This window comes from Botrytis sinoallii (genome assembly GCF_014898435.1).
Source record: "Botrytis sinoallii strain Bc 23 chromosome Unknown BSIN_004, whole genome shotgun sequence".
Lineage (NCBI taxonomy): Eukaryota > Fungi > Ascomycota > Leotiomycetes > Helotiales > Sclerotiniaceae > Botrytis > Botrytis sinoallii.
In genome coordinates this window covers 2442408-2461190 of record NW_024066031.1, presented here as the reverse complement: position 1 = coordinate 2461190, position 18783 = coordinate 2442408, and the positions used below count along the sequence as shown (strand labels likewise).

The 18783-nt window shown below is 45.3% G+C and overlaps 6 protein-coding genes across 6 annotated transcripts; 2 read left to right on the top strand and 4 right to left on the bottom strand.

Moving 5' to 3' along the window:
- Positions 1 to 71: 71 nt before the first annotated feature.
- EAF02_003154 (uncharacterized protein) lies at positions 72 to 945 on the bottom strand (the record flags this gene model as incomplete). Its single annotated transcript, XM_038899202.1, has 2 exons — positions 72 to 510; positions 563 to 945. 2 exons carry the CDS (start codon positions 943 to 945, stop codon positions 72 to 74), a joined length of 822 nt encoding a protein of 273 aa, XP_038761490.1.
- A 270-nt stretch (positions 946 to 1215) lies between these two features.
- On the top strand, positions 1216 to 3547 carry EAF02_003153 (uncharacterized protein; the record flags this gene model as incomplete). Its single annotated transcript, XM_038899201.1, has 4 exons — positions 1216 to 1261; positions 1317 to 1469; positions 1523 to 2764; positions 2846 to 3547. 3 exons carry the CDS (start codon positions 1216 to 1218, stop codon positions 2425 to 2427), a joined length of 1104 nt encoding a protein of 367 aa, XP_038761489.1. The 3' UTR covers positions 2428 to 2764; positions 2846 to 3547.
- Positions 3548 to 3789: 242 nt separating this feature from the next.
- EAF02_003152 (uncharacterized protein) lies at positions 3790 to 6111 on the top strand. Its single transcript, XM_038899200.1, is given in 6 exon segments — positions 3790 to 4601; positions 4621 to 4743; positions 4801 to 4846; positions 4939 to 4996; positions 5047 to 5581; positions 5643 to 6111. 6 exon segments carry the CDS (start codon positions 4541 to 4543, stop codon positions 6095 to 6097), a joined length of 1278 nt encoding a protein of 425 aa, XP_038761488.1. The 5' UTR covers positions 3790 to 4540; the 3' UTR covers positions 6098 to 6111.
- A 935-nt stretch (positions 6112 to 7046) lies between these two features.
- On the bottom strand, positions 7047 to 11566 carry EAF02_003151 (uncharacterized protein; the record flags this gene model as incomplete). Its single annotated transcript, XM_038899199.1, has 2 exons — positions 7047 to 9399; positions 9450 to 11566. The coding sequence occupies 2 exons, from the start codon at positions 11564 to 11566 to the stop codon at positions 7047 to 7049; spliced, it is 4470 nt and encodes a 1489-aa protein (XP_038761487.1).
- Positions 11567 to 12326: 760 nt separating this feature from the next.
- On the bottom strand, positions 12327 to 16532 carry EAF02_003150 (uncharacterized protein; the record flags this gene model as incomplete). Its single annotated transcript, XM_038899198.1, has 5 exons — positions 12327 to 13483; positions 13533 to 14371; positions 14422 to 15426; positions 15479 to 16297; positions 16354 to 16532. 5 exons carry the CDS (start codon positions 16530 to 16532, stop codon positions 12327 to 12329), a joined length of 3999 nt encoding a protein of 1332 aa, XP_038761486.1.
- Positions 16533 to 17253: 721 nt separating this feature from the next.
- On the bottom strand, positions 17254 to 18727 carry EAF02_003149 (uncharacterized protein). Its single transcript, XM_038899197.1, has 4 exons — positions 18516 to 18727; positions 18178 to 18376; positions 17647 to 17742; positions 17254 to 17591 (listed from the first exon to the last, which is right to left on the bottom strand). The coding sequence occupies exons 1-4, from the start codon at positions 18516 to 18518 to the stop codon at positions 17557 to 17559; spliced, it is 333 nt and encodes a 110-aa protein (XP_038761485.1). The 5' UTR covers positions 18519 to 18727; the 3' UTR covers positions 17254 to 17556.
- Positions 18728 to 18783: the final 56 nt, after the last annotated feature.

Here is an 18783-nt window from a genome sequence, read left to right as displayed (position 1 = left end):
TCAGTTATTATATCTCCTTCCGTAAATTTGCCCATTGACTTTACTCGCAAGCTCTGCTTGTTGATAACTTCTCAGCTGTACTTATCATGCTTGTTCTTTACCTTGATCAAAAGTAATGCCTCATGGTAATCGCCTTCTTTCCTTGCTCTCTTGAGTTTCCGTACCTCATCATCATCCAGTCTTCGGCCAACGGCATCTTCTAATTCCTTCCTGCTTATTTTCTGACTGGCTCTTTCTTCCTTGGAAGCCTTCAATTTTGGTTTGAATCTTGCTTGCATTCTAATTCGTAAAGTAGTATTGAAATTGATTGAATCAGCATCTCCTCGGATCTCTGGCAAAGCATTCTCCTTTGCGGATGCAAGTGGCTTTATCGTCAAGAACGTATCTCGCAGTGTTTGTATCTGAAATGCACCTGCAGTATCGGCTGTTGGGATCGATAAAAAGGATTCCAAGGGCGATACAGCTTCGGTATTGGCTGATAGAATTCCGAATTTATCGCAACTCAAATACCTGAAGATTGATCAGCATTGCAATGTTAGGGCAGGGGAATTGCTATACACACTTTCCGTGATGGCCTTTGAAACTATAAGTCTCCGTACCTGCTACTTTGTTGGCAACCCATACTTGTCTTACATCGTGAGGTTCGGCAGTGGTGGGATTGTTCTCGATCATATTCTCCAGCGCACTTGCAAATACCTTTCCATTTGTATCGCAGGCTATACATGATGGTGGATCTGAAGGTAAAACAAACACCACCGGCCCAACTACATCAGCTGCAGCTTCTGCCGTCACCCAAGTATCATCATCTGGCGCGGCGTCTTCTTCCTGGGGTTTTGCAATTGCTTGGGAGGTTGACGCTTCTGAATCTCCAAACTTCTCAGCAGTATCAACGCGCTTTCTTTTCTTCGTTTTCTTATCACCTTTGAAGGACAATGGTTTGACCATAGTTCTTGTGCTGAGATCTAGTATTCACTTACAAATGAAGAGCTGCTTACCCGTGTGTTTGTAAACAAGCAAATGACGGAGGTTCGCGATAATCGGGCGCTGCCGAATTCGGCTAATTGTCGGCACGATATCACAACAGTTCCCCTCCTGCCTATTCTAACTGTACGGCATCACCTGGGATAATAAAACTCCAAGCACATCCATCCACTTTCAAATTTTCTTCCAAACTTTGGATATCTCAAAGCTACGTTCGTGATTTTCGTAATAAATATGGCGCCTTCCCCAGTGACAGTAAGTCTAGAAGATTTACAAAGTGGTATGTCTCAACGTGATGTAAATTTGTCCTGCTTTCAGCTGATTCGATGTTACAGGCAATGTGTCTTTCTCAATACTCGAAGAGGCCTTTGGCCCCGAGTCTTTAGGTATCATACTTGTCAAAGATGTTCCAGAGTCATTTGTAGAGTTAAGACATAGTCTACTCTCATATTCATCTTATCTTGGAAACTTGCCCGAAGCCAGGCTAGGTCAGTATCATAATTATATTTTGTGGCAATTGAAAAGGTCTGATATCTAGCAGAGAAAATCGAAAACGCGGCTTCAAAATATCTTACTGGCTGGTCTCGTGGTAAAGAAACTCTAAAAAATGGCCAAGTGGACACACTCAAAGGATCATACTATGCGAATTGTGCCTTTTACGTCGACCCATCTTTAGCATGTGCGATTCCTACTCCTGACTTTTCACCTGAAAGTTTTCCCGAATATCTCAGTCCAAATTTGTGGCCTGGAGAAAACGTATTGCCTGGTTTCAAGAACACCTTTGAGAAATTGTGTCGAATTATTATTGACACCGGAGTACTGGTCGCTCGGGCTTGTGACAGATATGCAGAGAAGGAAATTCCAGACTACAAACCTGGGTACCTTGAGCACGTTGTAAAAACTTCAACAACAACTAAAGCACGATTGCTGCATTATTTCCCAGTAGAAGCCAAGGACTCTTCTGATGCTCTAGACGATGATTGGTGCGCAACACATCTGGACCATGGCTGTTTAACTGGACTCACATCGGCTATGTTCATCAACGAGACTCGAAATCCACCCGTGATTCCAATATCCTATTCAGGTCTTCCAACTACCCTTAGCCCTCTTAGAGAGCTTCCTGCGTCTCCGGATCCAACTGCAGGACTTTACATTCAATCTCGAAGTGGCGAGACTGTTCAAGTTAAAATTCCCAAAGACTGTATCGCTTTCCAAACGGGAGAGGCCCTCGAAAGAATTACTAAAGGTAAATTCAAGGCAGTTCCTCACTACGTGAGAGGTGTGCGACCAGGAATTGCAGATGGTGAAAACGAAGGAGGAAGAATTGCAAGAAATACGATTGCCGTCTTTACTCAACCAAATTTGGACGAGATAGTAGACTCAGAGATGGGCATTACTTTTGGGGAGTTCGCGAGAGGAGTGGTTGAGAAAAATACAACGAAGTGAGGTTATTTGAACAGATTATTCACAAGTTCATACGGAATACCCAATACAGTTTTGTTTTCATCTAAAAATATTATCATTATGCTCAATGTTTTAGCGAGGGGGTATTGGGGGAAATATCGAAGTGGCGAAGCGCATAACTTTCCAGTATCTCAGCCCAAAGGGCCCCCCATTTGCCCCCCATTTAATTGTATCGGATTGAAATTCTTCCACCCGAGTGAAAACAACAACTATATTCAAGGATGGGCAGCGGGTACATGAGCATCGGGAAGACATTCCAAGACTGGGATCTTTATCACTCTGGTGGCAATAACCCCTAAACTATTACTCGTATCTCAAGGTGCGTCCCGGAAGCTGATTGGGTTTTAATGTATTTCTTTAACTTTCGAACAATCTAGAACTAAACTTTTCTGGTGCCTAGTTCCTGGAGTCGTCGTTTCTGCTAAAGTTCGTCTGGTGCTTAATGGTAGTGACCTGTCGCACCATCAAGAGGCTCCACCACATCCACCATTAGCAGTATTTTTTCTTATATTTCAAGGCCTTAAATTGACCCCATTTCTTTCTTTAACAGGAGCTCGATCTTTCAAATAGAAATCGATAAAAAGGAAGGGTTGCCGGAAAGGTTACATCGTGTTCATCAACCTTGTTACCTGCCGGTTGTCTTTGTGTGAAGCCCCTTTCAACCGACCAAAATAGTGCACAGCCACCATGCAAGCCACCTTATATTTTAGTGAAAATGCAAACCCCAAAATTTGAGCTTCGACGGCAACATCATTCCTTAGGTAGCTTTGACCCTCGGCTTCCAAAAGTTTTGTCAAGAACGTGCCTCGAGCGTGCGTATTTTGTGCATTAGATAGACTTTTTCCTTTTGACTTTCTCATCACCTGTGAGGGTGTCACTTTCATACCTACTTAACCTCTTTTGGATCACTAGTGTAGTCAGTGTTCATAGAGATTGAGACGTTTTGTTTTTCTAATGTTATTTCTTAAAATTGTAAATCGAGTTGGATTAGACAAAAATGTGAACATCGAGGAAAATGAAAAGTGGAATGTCGTCCTGTACGTGGTGAGACGGTTCCAGAGCAAGGCGAAGGTCTCTATTGTTATGCATGCACTTATGCGGCATGTGGCAGCCAACGTAAGTCACCGCTGGCAATTATGTAAGATCATATACCTTTGAGTTGGCATGGCAGTGATGATCAGACTTTCTGATTTGCTTGTACCGAGGAGTAAGTGGCTGCAGTACAGTTGTCACTGGTCAGTCTCTCTACCGGTATTACGATAATGAATCATGATATCACTTAAAAAGTCCTTTGGTGTCGTGCTCCCCCCTGACTCTTTTCTCGAAACTTCAGCTGCATGGCCCTTGGCAATGGGTCCCCACCAACTTTGACCAACATAAATGACTATCCTTGTCAGCAATGAATGTTCTGGTGTACATTATTACTGGTCCGTTGCTCCGATCCCCTGGCCATTTACCACTCGCTCGGCCCCATACACTCTACGCGAAATGCAGATCCCCCAGCTCCACAACATAATCTTCCTTGTTCGGAGACTTTGAACCAGGGTCAGGCTCACATATACTGTACAACTTTCAAAAACCTCATGCAAGATGATGGATCTTGGCCACCACAAACCACATAGTACACCGGGGTAACCTATTTATCCAGCATCATTGTTTCGAATGGCCGAGCTATTATCCTCGCCAACATGACAAACGGCTCAGGGACTCGGAGTCTATATGATCGACCATATGGTCACGACTCTCTCATTTACCTTGATTCAATGAAAAAGGGTAGGATTTTCACTTCTTGTTTTCTTTTTGAACTGCAAGCTTGTCATGAGCTTCGGTAGCTTTTAAACACTACCCCCAATACAGCAATTAAGTGTTAATCTGCGGGGAGAGTGGACAGGAGCGGCAGTCGAAAAGTTCATCTGATTCATCTCAATATCATTTCTTGTTCTTCACATACTATTGAAGAGTCTATTGAAGAGTCATTTCCTTGCCTCATTCCCTGACTTATATATCTTCGTCTTTCCTTCGCGGTTTCAGGAATATCCACTTCACGTTCCTTTGATGAATATCAAATAAACATTCTGCTTTATACATATACATAATGTACTTTACAAATACTGTTGGTACCCTACTCGCGGCTACCTTGGTAGCTTCGAAACAATGTAAGTCTTCATCCTTCAGCTTCTATCATCTCTCACTCATATTGTTGCAGTTACCAAAGAGGAGTTGACTTTGCATATGGGTCAACACCCGTTAGAGGAGTTAACATAGGTGGCTGGCTTGTACTTGAACCATGGATTACACGTGAGTAACAGCTTGTTGAAGTTGATTTGTGGTAAATGATATTGATATTTTAAACAGCGTCGATCTTTCAAGCAGTCGATCAATCCTTAGGAATAGTCGATGAGTAAGTTTGTCTCTTTCTTCTATCAATTACTTTGATATTCAAGTGTCACTTTATTTCATGACTTGATAGACACCTTCTAACAAGTAACTCAGGTACACATTAACAGAGCAACTCGGCACAGAAGCAGCTCTAGCGATCCTCAAACCTCATGTAAGTTTCACTGCTCACGATTTCAGATCACACCTCTTACATTAATCTAGTGGGATTCATGGTGCACTGCCGACGATTTCCAAAAAATAGCCAACGCTGGCTTCAACACAGTCCGCATCCCAATAGGATATTGGGCATACGAACTCTCTGACAATGAGCCTTATACTCAAGGTGCAGCCCCATACATGGATGCTGCCATCGACTGGGCCCGTGGTGCCGGTCTTAAAGTTTGGATCGACCTGCACGGAGCTCCTCTTTCCCAAAATGGATTCGATAACTCTGGACACAAAACTTCGTCGCCGGCGTTCGGACAGGGTGATTCGGTTGCAAAAACACTTTCTGTTCTAAACACTATTACCGAAAAATATGCTCAGAAAGAGTACCAAGATGTCGTCGTGGGTATCGAATTACTTAACGAACCAGCAAATTGGAAAGTCAATTTCGATGTATTGAAACAATTCTATAGAGATGGATATGGACAAGTCCGCGCTGTTTCCGATAGTATTGTGGTAATCCACGATGCGTTCTTGGCACCAAGTAACTGGAACAACATCCTGTCTTCAAATGACAACAGTGCTTATGGAGGTATGTCTAATTCCCCCCTTTCAATCCCACACTCCCATGTACAGAATACTAACACCCCCAGTCGTCGTCGACCACCACGAATACCAAGTCTTCAGCGACTCCCTCGTCGCCATGTCCGCCACCGAACACATCGACTACGTCTGCAGCAACGCGGGCGCCTACACCGGCGCCGACAAATGGGTCGTCGTCGGCGAATTCACCGCCGCCATGACCGATTGCGCCTATGCGCTCAACGGCTACGGCGTCGGCGCCCGCTACGATGGCACATACCCCGGTTCCTCATACGTCGGTTCCTGCGAGGGCAAATCGGATATCACCACGTGGAGCGACGCGTTCAAAACGGATATGAAGAATTATCTGAGCGCGCAGTTGGCGAGCTATGAGACGAAGGCGAATGGGTGGATTTTCTGGAATTTTAAAACAGAGGGCGCCCATGAGTGGGATGCGGCAAAGTTGGTGGAGTATGGAATTTTTCCGGATTTGAGGGCGGGGACTCCGGCGGCGATTTGTTCGTAGGAAATGGGAGGGATGGGTTTGAGGGGGGGAGAGGGGGGTGGAGGAGGTAGGAGAGGAAATTGTAATTTAAGTACATATACCCAGAGACTTGGCGATCAACAAAAGTCTGTACAGTTATGATATACAAAGGGAGATGGTTTATTTTTTTCATTTAATTCATTCATTCATTCATTTATTCATTTATTATTTAACCAAGTACGAATCCATGCGAAATATCGAATGGGGTTACTTAGCAATTACGTAGCAGTGCAGTGAAACAAAACATCGTTAAAGGAAGAGAAGCTTCATGTACATATCCTCCATCCATATCCTATCGAAGAACCTCTTCTCAGCTATTCATCCCTGTACGCCATGCCATGTCTGATATCCGTTTCTCCCGAGTCTCCTAGAGTCTAGTTCTCAGATCGCTTGTTTGTGTTCTTGAGAAATCGAAGTGTCTGCGAAAATACATAGGTGTAGAAAATAAGAAAGAGAGGAGGAATTCGTGGTAAGTCGTGAGTCGTGAGTCGTGATGAATATCTGGTTTCTTGAATACCCTCCAGATTGAAGTCGTGATAATGTCGCAAGATGGGTATGTAAAATCGTCATTCGTAGAGAAAAACAAAAGTACAGAAAATTAAAAACTGGTGTGATTTGTCGTGGGGGAGGAAAGCGAAGAAGCGAGAAAGTGGGGGGTTGGAAAGGGGGTAGAAAAGAAGAGGAAGTGAGAAGTAGATTGCATTGAAGTATCTTTGCTTTGATGTTGGAGATCGTTATCCGGATTGTGTTGAGCATCGAAAGGGTATGAAAGGGACTGGAAGCGAAATGTCGAGAAGATACACGAGAGGAATGAAGAGAATGGGAAAAATGAGTACTTTTTCCTCAATGAATGAATATTGAAAGATTCTCACCATCCAATTCCTTCCCAACCTCGAAAACAATAAAAATCTCATCACCCCATCACCCCTCCTCAACGTCCCCCATCTCCAAACACCCCCTTCCCATTCACATACGCCGGAATGGGCCAGAACTTTCCATAATCATGATACCCACCATCATCACTCCTCAACAAAAACGCATCATTCCGATTATGACTGACCCCATTACTATAGATCAGATTATTCAACCAACCCTTCGCATCTCGCAGACGATATCTGCATTTTTCGCAGAGCGTCAAGGGACAGCCATCGCAGAGAAAAACAGAGGGCGCGGGACAAATCATGCAGGATTTGGAGATGGGACGGTGCGGATGTCGATTCATGTGGGTGTGATGATCGTGGGTTTCGTTGAGGGGGGCGGGAGCGGGAATGGAAGATGTAGTCGCGGGAGTGGGAAGCAGAACGGCGGAATTGGAAGTCGAGGTGCTGTGGCTTAGCCAGCCGGATTTGCCCCACGAGAAATCGTCGTTGCCGAACATGGAGTCCATGGAGCTGTTGAGGATGGAGTTCATGTCGCAGTAGAGATCGGAGTCGAGGTCGATATCTATGCTGCTACTCAGGTGGGGATGGGTGTGTGAGTTGACGAGAGAGTTTCGGCGAGAGTTTGTGCTGTCTTTATGCGCACTGGTGGACTGTATACCAGTATTCATACCGGCACTGCCTGACTGCATACCACTTGAATTCATACCACTTGAATTCATACCACCTGAATTCATACCACTCGAATTCATACCTCCAGAGCTCATACCACCACTGCCTGCTTGCACACCACCCACATTCAACCCAACATTAACAATCGAATTAATCTCCTCGACCGTCATATTCCCCTCACTCAAATCCCGACCGACATCAAATCTAAACCCCCCCAAACTCCCATCCACAGCCCCCTCTCCACCCTCTCCATCCCTCAAACCCGCACCCGAAGATTGTCGCGCATACCCACCCTGCCACCGACCATCCATATCCAACGCCACAATATGCGTAAACTCCTCATGACACCCATGATCCACAATCTCCCTCTTCCTGCCCTTACACCCGAGACAGATTTTCGTCTTCCCCAGATCGACTTGTCGATACGCGGCGCCGCAACACGTGAGATTGTGCATGAAGGGATTAATCAACAAATTATCAATCGGCGAGAGCATTTCCCGAGGCTCGCCAAAGACGTTGGATTCTTCAGAGAGGGGCGCATAGCGATCATAGCTAGCCGTCGCCGCCGTCGCCGCACGAGTCGTCTTGCTCGAAGAAACGGATGCCGAACGAGCGGGCTTTTTGGCCGCGGGACCGCAACCGGCGGCTTCTTGGGCGACTCGCTTGCCTTTGTTACTGTGCTCGTGCTTCTCGGGAAGAGCGCCGCCGAGTAGGTGTTTTCCCGTTTGCTTGCATTCAGCGCACCATTCTCGACCAGCGGGACCCCAGATCTCGACGAAATTGTGATTGTATCGATTGATTCCACCGAAACTTGGGGTTCCGGTGCAGAAATCGCATTCGAAGTTTTCTCCAATGGTTAGCTTGTTTAGAGCCAATGGCCGATCATCTACATCAACAATCTTCTTAGAGCGATGATCTAGAGTCAGATAGTTTGAAAGTCGAGGAGCGGGTTTTCCGTCAAAAGGCATGGGACTATTGAGATTATATCCTTGAAGCGAAGAGTTAATACCCGCAGCAACTTGAAATAGAAGTGAGCGTTCGAAGGAATCCTCGGTCACAGGTTGAGGGTTGTCCAATCGAATGACACGGTTATGGAACAAGGTGTTTAGAAGAGAAAAGGGTGGTGAGACGGGTGGAGTATATCCTGGTATATTTGCTTGATTCCCACGCTCATTTGCTTCGTTCTCCACGGCGGCTTGATCCATCATGGCTTCGAATTGATCTAATTGCATGGGATGATGAAGTTGTTGCGGCAATTGTAGATTATTTTGACCGCGTTGATTCAGCATGAATTGATGTTGTTGAAAAGCTGGATTAAATTGCATGATCATATCTCTATTCATGTTCATCAAATTTGTGTTCGCGTTCGCATTCGCATTTTCCTGAGAGTTGAACGTTTGAGACGGCTCGAAATAACCCAGTGTATTACCCGATACGGCAGGGTTTGGCGGGATCGGAACACGCGATGTTGGCCATGGAACACGAGGTGTCGGTTGATGAAAACTGGGCGGGTGTAAAGGATTGCGAGTTGAGAAAAGTGGCGCATCTGGCATACTTGGAGTGTCTAGATGAACGCTGGCTGGATGTAAAGGGTTTGGAGCGGTGTCATCGAAAGGTATTTCGGGAGCGGCCATTGTTGTCGAGCTAGATCGTGTCGATCTAGCAATTGCATTCGCTACTGCAGGCAAGCCTGCATTGGAATGATTGATGACTGACTGAGTAGGTGTAGCGGATCTGCGTAAGTCGAGTGCCGAATGAACGGGACGATTAGAGGAGTTTAGTACTTGTGGCTCATATGACCGAATCCCGATCCCATTGAGTTATTAGGATTATGTCCATGTACAGGAGTAGCACTTCTTTGACGTATAGCCTGCTGAGGAGAAGACTGATGATATGTGCGTGTATCTGGTGCAAGTCCAGATGGAAGAGCACCACCCATCACTTGATTCGAGGTATTTGGCGCAAAATTCATGTTATATCCACCAGATACACTTGCCAGATTCCCATGATTGCTACCAGTAAGCAAAATTCCATCCATTGGATGACTGACAACGTTAGGCAAAGGTGCTTGATTTGACGATTCAGCCATTTCCAATCTTGTATTTGCATGAGTTGAAGGCGAGGCTCCGATCATACTTGCTGCTGGATTCTCCTGAATCGAGGAATCATTCATATCCGCCGTCAACCAAGCATTGTGATTCGCAGAACCGTATTCTCGAGCGAAATCCCCAATAATATCTGAAGATGCCGTATTATCATCTTGAACACCACTATTATACCCACCATTATTCATCACATCTCCCTGACCACTAGATTGATGCATTGGCGTAGTGTTTGGAAAGTCAGATCGGAGGGAAGAGTCAACAGCAGTCTGTTGACCTGTTGACAGTGATGTTCCTTCGAATACATTTCCATTATTCGTAATGTTTTGCTGAGTCGTAGAGTGAGTCGAAGGCTGTTGCATCGAAATCTGAAAAGGCGATCTCATTTGAAACTTCGAAGAACGTTCTGGTGTATTGACTTGTACCACCGACGACATCCCACCAGCTTGATTACCAGTATTCATCACAATCTCTTGCGCCGTAGCATGATTCGTAGGATGTATCTGCATCGAAGTCTGAAAAGGCGATCCTAACTGAACCATCTCAGAACAATCCGACAAATTGCCTTTTACTCCCTGCGGCATCCCCCCAGCCTGACTTCCATTACCCAACATAGTTTCTTGCATAGTAGGATGATTTATAGGTTGCATCCTCAGCCCATCCTTCGCCATATCCTCAAAACCCCGTCTCATCACTGCCCCCACAGAAGAAGCCTGCGCAAGCTGACCACTCATATCCATCCCATACATCAAATCTCCCGGTTTGGAATTCTCCAACGTCGCCATCATCTCCGCGAAATTAGCTTCGAAATCCGGAGCGGCATCCAACGCAGGTCCAGAAAAGGGGTTTCGACCGGTCGTCATTGTCGTTGGTTGAATATTCATATTCGCTTGAGTCCCATTTGCTTTCTCTACACTTTCAACCATTTGGGTATAAGCGTTTGAGAGAGCGATCCCACTATACGTATTGTTTGAGATTCCCTGACTTTCTTGGCTCGCAGTGCGTCGATGTACTTGGGGTGGGATACTTAAGTGGAAGGGATTGCGAGAGGGATTGTTGGCTTTGACTGCAGCTTTCCACTGCTGTTTATTGGCATCGGTGTTGGTGGGAAATTCTGAATTGGTTGTGAGTATTGGTTCTTGTGCGGGAGTTACTGGGTTTGTCTCTCTATTACCCTCGTTGCGAGGAAGGTTGAGGATCTTGTCGCCGCTGAGATTTTTCGCATTCGAATTTGAGATTAATTGTGGCGCCGAAGCAACAGTAGCCATACTTGTCGCTGGCAAAGACGAAGTGTCTCCCATCAAGTTATCAGCAAGTGCGTCTCCATCACCAACATATAAACTCGCCATCTTTGCAACTGGTATTTCCCCAGCATGCGCCGTCTCTCTCTTTAAAAGATCACTTTGTGAACTTTCGGTGTTCGCAAATGGTGAATGTGAATGAGAATGTGAATGTGAATTTGCAAAGTGAGCCAAATCAGCTTTATTTCCCAAAGCGCGATAAGGATGATTCACTCCTGCACGCGACTGAGGCGAAGCAATCGTGGATGCAATCGTGGATGCAATCTTAGAGCGCGGAGTGGGCGACCGCGGAGATTGTCGATCTTCGATGTGGAAAGATGAAGGAACGGGAGGTGTGCGAATCAACTGACCCGCCGAATATCCCAAAACCAATTGCGAAGGCGAAGTTAAGGAGGCGATGGCTGAACCTTGTGATGGAGAGGTACCGATGTTTGCGGTGGAGAAGGAGAGAGGCTTTGCCTTCTTCCGGGGTTTGCGTGGTGCGCTATTTGAAGCCATGGTTTTTGTGGGTTGTGAGATCCGAGACGATGAGGTTGCGACAACAAGCTGGCTCGAAGAAAGACATATTTATTTACGCGAGTTTTCAGAAACTAATGATAATTCTTTTAACTCAATATTAGTGGGGACTCATTTCGAGAGTCCAATGGAAGACTATCATCTCATTTTGTCTTGAGAACTGTCTAAAGTCTAAACCTGAAAGAAATATATCTTGGTATTGTCTGATCTTCAGTTGAGATATTCACACTTCCTCCAACTTGGATAAAGGTGTTGTTCGTTCATCATTACACACTTTGCAGACTAGGCTTTGAAGTCTCTACTAGACCGTTATTACTTGAGCAAACAAATCAAACAAGAGATGAACTTTCTTTGGACAACGTTGTCAGTAGAGTAGTGTGAGACACAATAGAAGAGATTTTCTTGACATACCTATTCTGCACTTCCAAGATATCCTTCCTAAAATATCATTATGAAGTTCTAGATGTATACAGACAGACTACAACCAACAGCCCATCTATATCACCATCACCAAACACAAATACAATCAAGTTCAATCAAGTTAACTGCCTGTCTTCAAATCAGCGAGAACACACATCCACCATGACCAAAACCCAAACCCCACAACAAATATAAACCAAAAACAACATATATTCTATTCCAATTGATAGCATAGTATAACCTTCCAACTTCTCCCCACCCTAATCTATCCCATCTTACATATCCTATCCCCGGGTATCATATATCAAGTATCATAACCATCTCATTCGCAAATCTCAATTCCACTCTCAATCCCACTCTCAACCAACCCGCATATCCCCATCAATATGCCCCCTCCTTTTCCCTCACCCGAAGACCCACCTGCCCCCATCAGACTCTCCTCAATAGCTTGTTTCAGCGCCTCCTCATCCGCCCTACTATTCTCTACCTCCCGTTTCTTCTTCTCCTCCACCGCTTTCTCCGCTTCTTTCCTCTCTTTTTCCTCCCGTTCCTTCCTATGTTCTTCCTCTTGTAAACTCTGTTTCTTAATATATTCCAAGACGATTTCTTCTTCCGTCATACCACCAGCTCCTCCACTCATCTCAGTTTCTTTCCCTTTGGAAGCGAGAGATTTCTCATGCTCTTCCCTAGATTCCCTCAGTACCCTCTTTAAATCCTCATCATCTTCACTCTCCTCATTTGTCATTTCTATAAACCCCCCTCCACTTCCACTTCCACTCGCCCCTTTATTGCCCCTACTACCCTGCTCCTGACTAGCCACAACACTAGCTCTAATCGCACGATCCATAACCTCCTGATCGCTCAACCCTGCTCTCTGACCACCTTGTAGTTCCGCAACACTAGCTCTTATAGCCCGCTCAATCATAAGATCTTCTTCTATATTACCACGTGAAGTAGCGGCTACTGACGCTTGAATTGCCTCCTCGAAGTCAGATTGAACATGACTGGTATTTCCGGTTGGTGGATTCACATTAATGACTGGCGAGTCTCGAATCTCATCAGACGAGTGAGTATGAGCTGTTGTTCTTCGACAAAGTCCCATCGGGCAGTGTGAAAGTAGACCCTGTCCTCCTTGCCTGCTTTCTTCTTCACGCTTGGCTTTTCGCTCCTCGTGTAGTTTCTTTCTTTCGTCGAAAGTGAGATGTCGCGTCTGTAAGAACCCTTTTGGTGAAAGGTGTCCAGTGCCTTGACCATCAGGACCTTCATCTTGAATTTTCTGCTTGGCATTTTGGTATTCCCGTTTATGCTCCGTCCAACGCTGAATAATATCCAGACGTTCTTCTCTGCTACATTTCTGAGCATCTTCGAAACCTTGAGCTGTTCTGGCTGCGATGATATAGTTGAGTACGCTTGAGCCAAAAAGTTTTCTTACTTCTTTATGGATACCCATGAATGTGTAACCAGGAAGTCCCCATATAGCTTAATGATATTAGCAATGCATGTGATGATTGTTCAAATTTTGACTTACCAGCTCCCGGCTTGAGAACAACTCCTGCAATACCCTTCCCGATACCTTTAATGAGTCCAGCAGCACCTTCCTTCTCCGCACCACGCAAAGGTTGTGTAACAAGACCAGTGATCCCATCAAACATTCCATATCCAAATTCCCTTCCAGCTGCCTTCAATCCGCTTTGAAAATCCGTCACCTTTTCTTGTGGCCTGACCGTATCATCGCCATACAATTTAGGTGCATTGTGAAATCCACGCGCCAAGCCTAGTGTGAAATCCATGGGTGACTTCAACCCCGCACCAACTATACGCGAGATGCCTTTTCCTGCTCCTACAGCATTTTCAATCGTCAACTTCGAAGGATCAAATTCCTTGGGTGTCTCGGAACTTGAATCATTGCGAGAATGACGGGATTCTATGTTATCCTTCAACACTTGGCGCAACGAATTTGTATGCTTGATACCAGGACTCGCTGTGTGCGATATGGAATCCTGGGTACTTGGCGTTGAAGGAGTATCAATATCATTCGAGGATCGCTGACTACTTTCGAAAGAAGTCTTTACTGACGAATCTGATGCTTGCAGGAGACTAGCGTCAACCGAACTAAGCGATCTTTCGTCTAATAGCAAATGATCCTGATAACGACCCTGCATAGAAGATTTCCGTGTAGCAGAAGCACTTGATGGTTCTTTAGCAGCAGCATGAGCTTCCTTTTCTCGCTTCACCTTCCTGAAGATTTCAATAGGGAAATCCGCTACACCCATACTGAGACTTGCAATAGTTCCTAAAAGTGCAGTTGCCCCTCCAGATATTGGATCCCATGGACCATCATCAGTTTCATATTCTTTTGGACGATATCTAATTCTGTCAGCCACCATCTGAATAATAACCTATGCAAAACAACTTACAATTTCAAATCCGCAAAATTGATAAGATTCTCACTAGCAAGAACATTCGCAGCCAAAGCACTAAGCCTGGTTTGAGTACGCTTGACCCTCCAGACCGCTACTCTATGTGGTGCCAATGAGCATCTCATGTTGTCGACATCAAGATGATCGTGAAAGCTTTTCCCACCCTCTTCGGTGCCCTTCTCTTCTTTAATCCTAGCCCCCAACTCTTGCGCCTTTGCCAAAGTTTCAGGCTTGAGAGCATCAGTAATAGCTGCAGCAAGTTTATCGGCAGTAAGTTGCTTGTACGGAATGGGTAGTGGACCCGCTCCAGCTCTGGCGGTCATTGCACCCCAGAATGGCTGATCACCGAAAAATGGCACGACAACAGTAGGTTTACCTGTAGCAATACCGGCAGCAGTAGTTCCAGCACCACCGTGATGAACAACGCAAGACACATGTTGAAAAAGCCAATCATGAGGAACATTACCCAACATGAAAACTCCCTCAGGTACGTCAAGCGCATCACCACCGAGACCTCCCCATCCCTTGGATACTAAAGCCCGAACACCAGTTTTCTTGACAGCTTCAAAAATGAGGGTTGTCATCGCATTAGGATCATCAACGACAATCGAACCGAATCCAATGTAAACAGGTGGCGGGCCATCAGCAAGAAAAGCCGCCAGATCTGGCTCAGGAGTATAGGAGGACGCCAAAGAGAGGAAATAGAATCCAGATATCGAGATGTGCTTTCCCCAATCTTTTGGCTTCGGAATAAGTGCCGGTGACCAGCAATATGTGTATGGAACACGGAGACGACTCAACATTCCAGGTGCCCAGATCAAACTGATAGGATCAAGTCCAAGAGCCCTTTCTCTAAATCGATTGATAACATCTCCAAGTCCTTGCCATGTCATCATTTCAACAAGTGCATAAGATATGAAGTTAGTCATGTTCACGTCTGCGTTGGAGGATTGAATATGCGCTAAAGGATGAGGAAAGGACTGAGTAGGCGACCAGGGCATTCTGTGTACAAGTAAGCAAAAGTCTATTAGCATAGTATAGGAGAGATACGCACGTGAACATCATATGCAGTGGTATACCTAGTTTCTCCGCAATATGTATATGTGCAAAACTTGGAGGATTAGCAATAATCGCATCCGCAACGAATGGTCTATCCGACGGATTAGTATCCATATTGATACCGGATTCGAGACCCAACGATAATTGCGATCCGGATTTATTAGGAGCTGGGCCTAGTCCATCTCCAGCTTCGATACACGATCGCCAACAACCCAGGACAATCTCTTCCATGCCCTTTCTTCTTTTGCCCACATCGCCGCTTTTCAGGGACTCGATACCTGGCATGAGACCTGGATTCTTTACCATGAATGCCATCAGCTCAGAAGGATCACCACCAATGCTGAAAAACTCCAATCCATTTTCCTCCACGAAACCTTTGAATGTTGGATGTGTTGCTAGACGAACACGATGTCCGTAAGTAGATTTAAGCGTTTTACCTAGCGCAACGAATGGTTGTACATCTCCTCGAGAACCAACGACATGTATGACAACATTGAGTTGAGGTGGAGGTGTCTGACCTGGTAATCCTCCTAGCGCAGGGGGTATGTATCCTGGAGGGAGGGGATGCGCATCTTCTTTCGCGTTAAGTAAAAGCTGATTTCGAAGGGCGGGTATAAGAAGATCGGATAATTTGCGAGTTTTCTGGTTGATATTTATATTGATTCGACCATCATCAGAGACCTTCGCCTGGGTATCAAATCCGTCTTGACTGAGTTCTATTTCATTATGCTTGTTTCCATATGCAGGTGGAGGTTCTGTTGTCTCGTAATGAGACTCTGTATCTGGGATGCCTAAATACGAAGGACGATGTGCACTGTTCAAACAAGCAATTAGTAGACGTTCAGATCCGAAGGATGAATGTATACGAACGACGATGAAGGAGGCGCATTCGTGGAGGTCCCCGCGACACTTTCCTGATGCCTAGAATCTCTTCTCTCATGTTGTGGTTGATCATTGTCCTCAATATTTCCATAAATTGCAGCTTCAGCTTGTGCGATCAGAGCAGAAGGTACAGCACCGTCTGCAGGCTGATTCGAATCAGTGGTCATATCGATAAGCTTCCTACGCTGATAACAGCGTGGAGTATGAGATGCGGAGTGATACAGCTATTATAAAGATGTCAAATGTGTGGTATTGGGTATCATGAGTATAGTTCTAAAATACTTTCTTGTTGTATGCATGTGGAAGCTTAATTCTCAGTCCAGATGAGGCTGTGACATATACCCCGCGGAGTAGCGATGACGATGGAGGTGGCAAGGTTATAAAAGCAAGGAACCCCACAATATATCTATCCCATATCCCAATGAGTTGGTCACATATAATACAGCATGGACATAAGAAAGGAATACTTCTTCATTGTATAGTCTACCTTCAGTACCTAGTTGTAGTCTGTACTGGATCACAAGATAGGGTCAAGCATGCGATACATGATATTCCAGAGCATCTATGGACGCTCAAGCCTTTCAGAGGCCTTCCCCACCTAGGTACTTCTGGATTATATACAGAGTACCGACTTTATACTTGGAAACTATTAAGCCCACCAATAAACCCAACCATCATTTCATTTAGTAGACCGTTTGCAAGCATATCATCAGCACTTGCACTGGAAAGCAAATGGATCCTGGTGTTTTGTTGCTAATTTTTGAACATCGCGCGCAGTGGAGGTGGCCGGGGAGCTACGAGGTGTGGCTTTTGAGCTTTCGTGACAGTGTTCAAACCCTTCCAAGCTGGAGGCACCAATTACTGCCAAAGCACAGAACATTGTACGTACAGTGACGAGTTTTGAATCACTCAGAATGATTGTCAATTGTCCGCGTTAAATCTCCTCCATTATACCATAACTAGACAATATCCACAATCCATAGAATCACAAGCTGATCGTAGAGCCCGAAAGTAAATGTTCATCAATTCTTTTGATCCCCTGAAAGATTGCTTATAATACAAGAGCACCATATATGCTCCACTCCACATCACCCAGCGTAAGAATTCCCAAGCACCATTTTGACGCTTCTCCAGCCAAAGACCCTCGACCGCGCCCTCATATCCTCTGCTCCAACATTGTAAAGACCGAATTTAAGAAGAGAATTTGCGTGTAACCTTTGCGATGACTGAATATAATGTTAGCTTGAGATCGTCAATGAGAAAGGAATAGAAATAGCTTACTGTGGAGGGCAACAACACTGAAGATGAAAACGAGGGAAAGAACCAAGACGACAACAGGGTCGACCTTCAATCCTGGAGATTCATCGGTGTAAAGTCCTATTAGGTATGTCAGTATGACTGATTCCAGACACAAATGTTCGTTATAGATCGCAGAACTCCTCAAAACCGTGGCCTGGATCATATAGCTCGCACAAGAGTGCTGGGAGAATGTGAATCGGGCCCCAGGAATTGTGCGGTGCTCAGCATCCCTCACATTGAGGTCAATTGGAATCAGAAGAACGAGAACATGCACTCGAGTAAACTCAAGCATGCGCAATGCATGAACTACAAATTATGCTCCCACCTCGAAGCATAATAACTCCAAAGAACGAATTTCTTCGATCCTCTTTATTCACCAATCCACCTGCGACTCATCCCACGAGTTCTTATTTCCTCTCTAAATCCTCACCCACCAATTCCCATACATCACTCTCTCCCACTCCTCCACTTTCCAAGCTACTTTAAACAATCAATTAAAAAAAGCAGACTCACTCAACATAGTACTCGAACTTCCCCCGGCACCTGCCGCTCTGGTACTGCTCGGCCTCGCATTTGCAACCTTGTCCTTTTGATCTGCCGCCGCACGTCTTCTGATTGCTGTCTTTGGGCCTCCAGGAGGAGTTGGGCTAGAAGGTCTACCCGATACCGCCGCTACCGGGCTGTTGACTGGGGATGCCGATCTTGGGGATGACTATTTTGGAATCATTTAGTGACTGTGGTAAGAAATCTGGTGTCGCGAAAGGAGGAGTGCCATAGGGCTTGGGAGAGGAAGCAATACTGTGCGGTGGTATAGTCGAAGCGGAAGAATTGACAAGGAAACTAGTACATACCATTGTGAAGAAAGAAGTGTGATGATTTATGTGAAAAGGATTCAAAAGAAAGTTGTGAAAGCTCGAATGTCGAATTAAATTTATATGGTCAAAGTCAAAAGTCGCAATGATAAGGTAGAGCTGGTCTTTGATGAGCTGGTTCAAAATGTCAAAGGACAGATTCTAAAAGGAGCCGAATGCTTGGTGCACCAAAAAGACGCTAATGAACCCCAGACCACCGGGCATTTAGCCTCATGCCACTGATAGGACAGACGATTTATCATACATT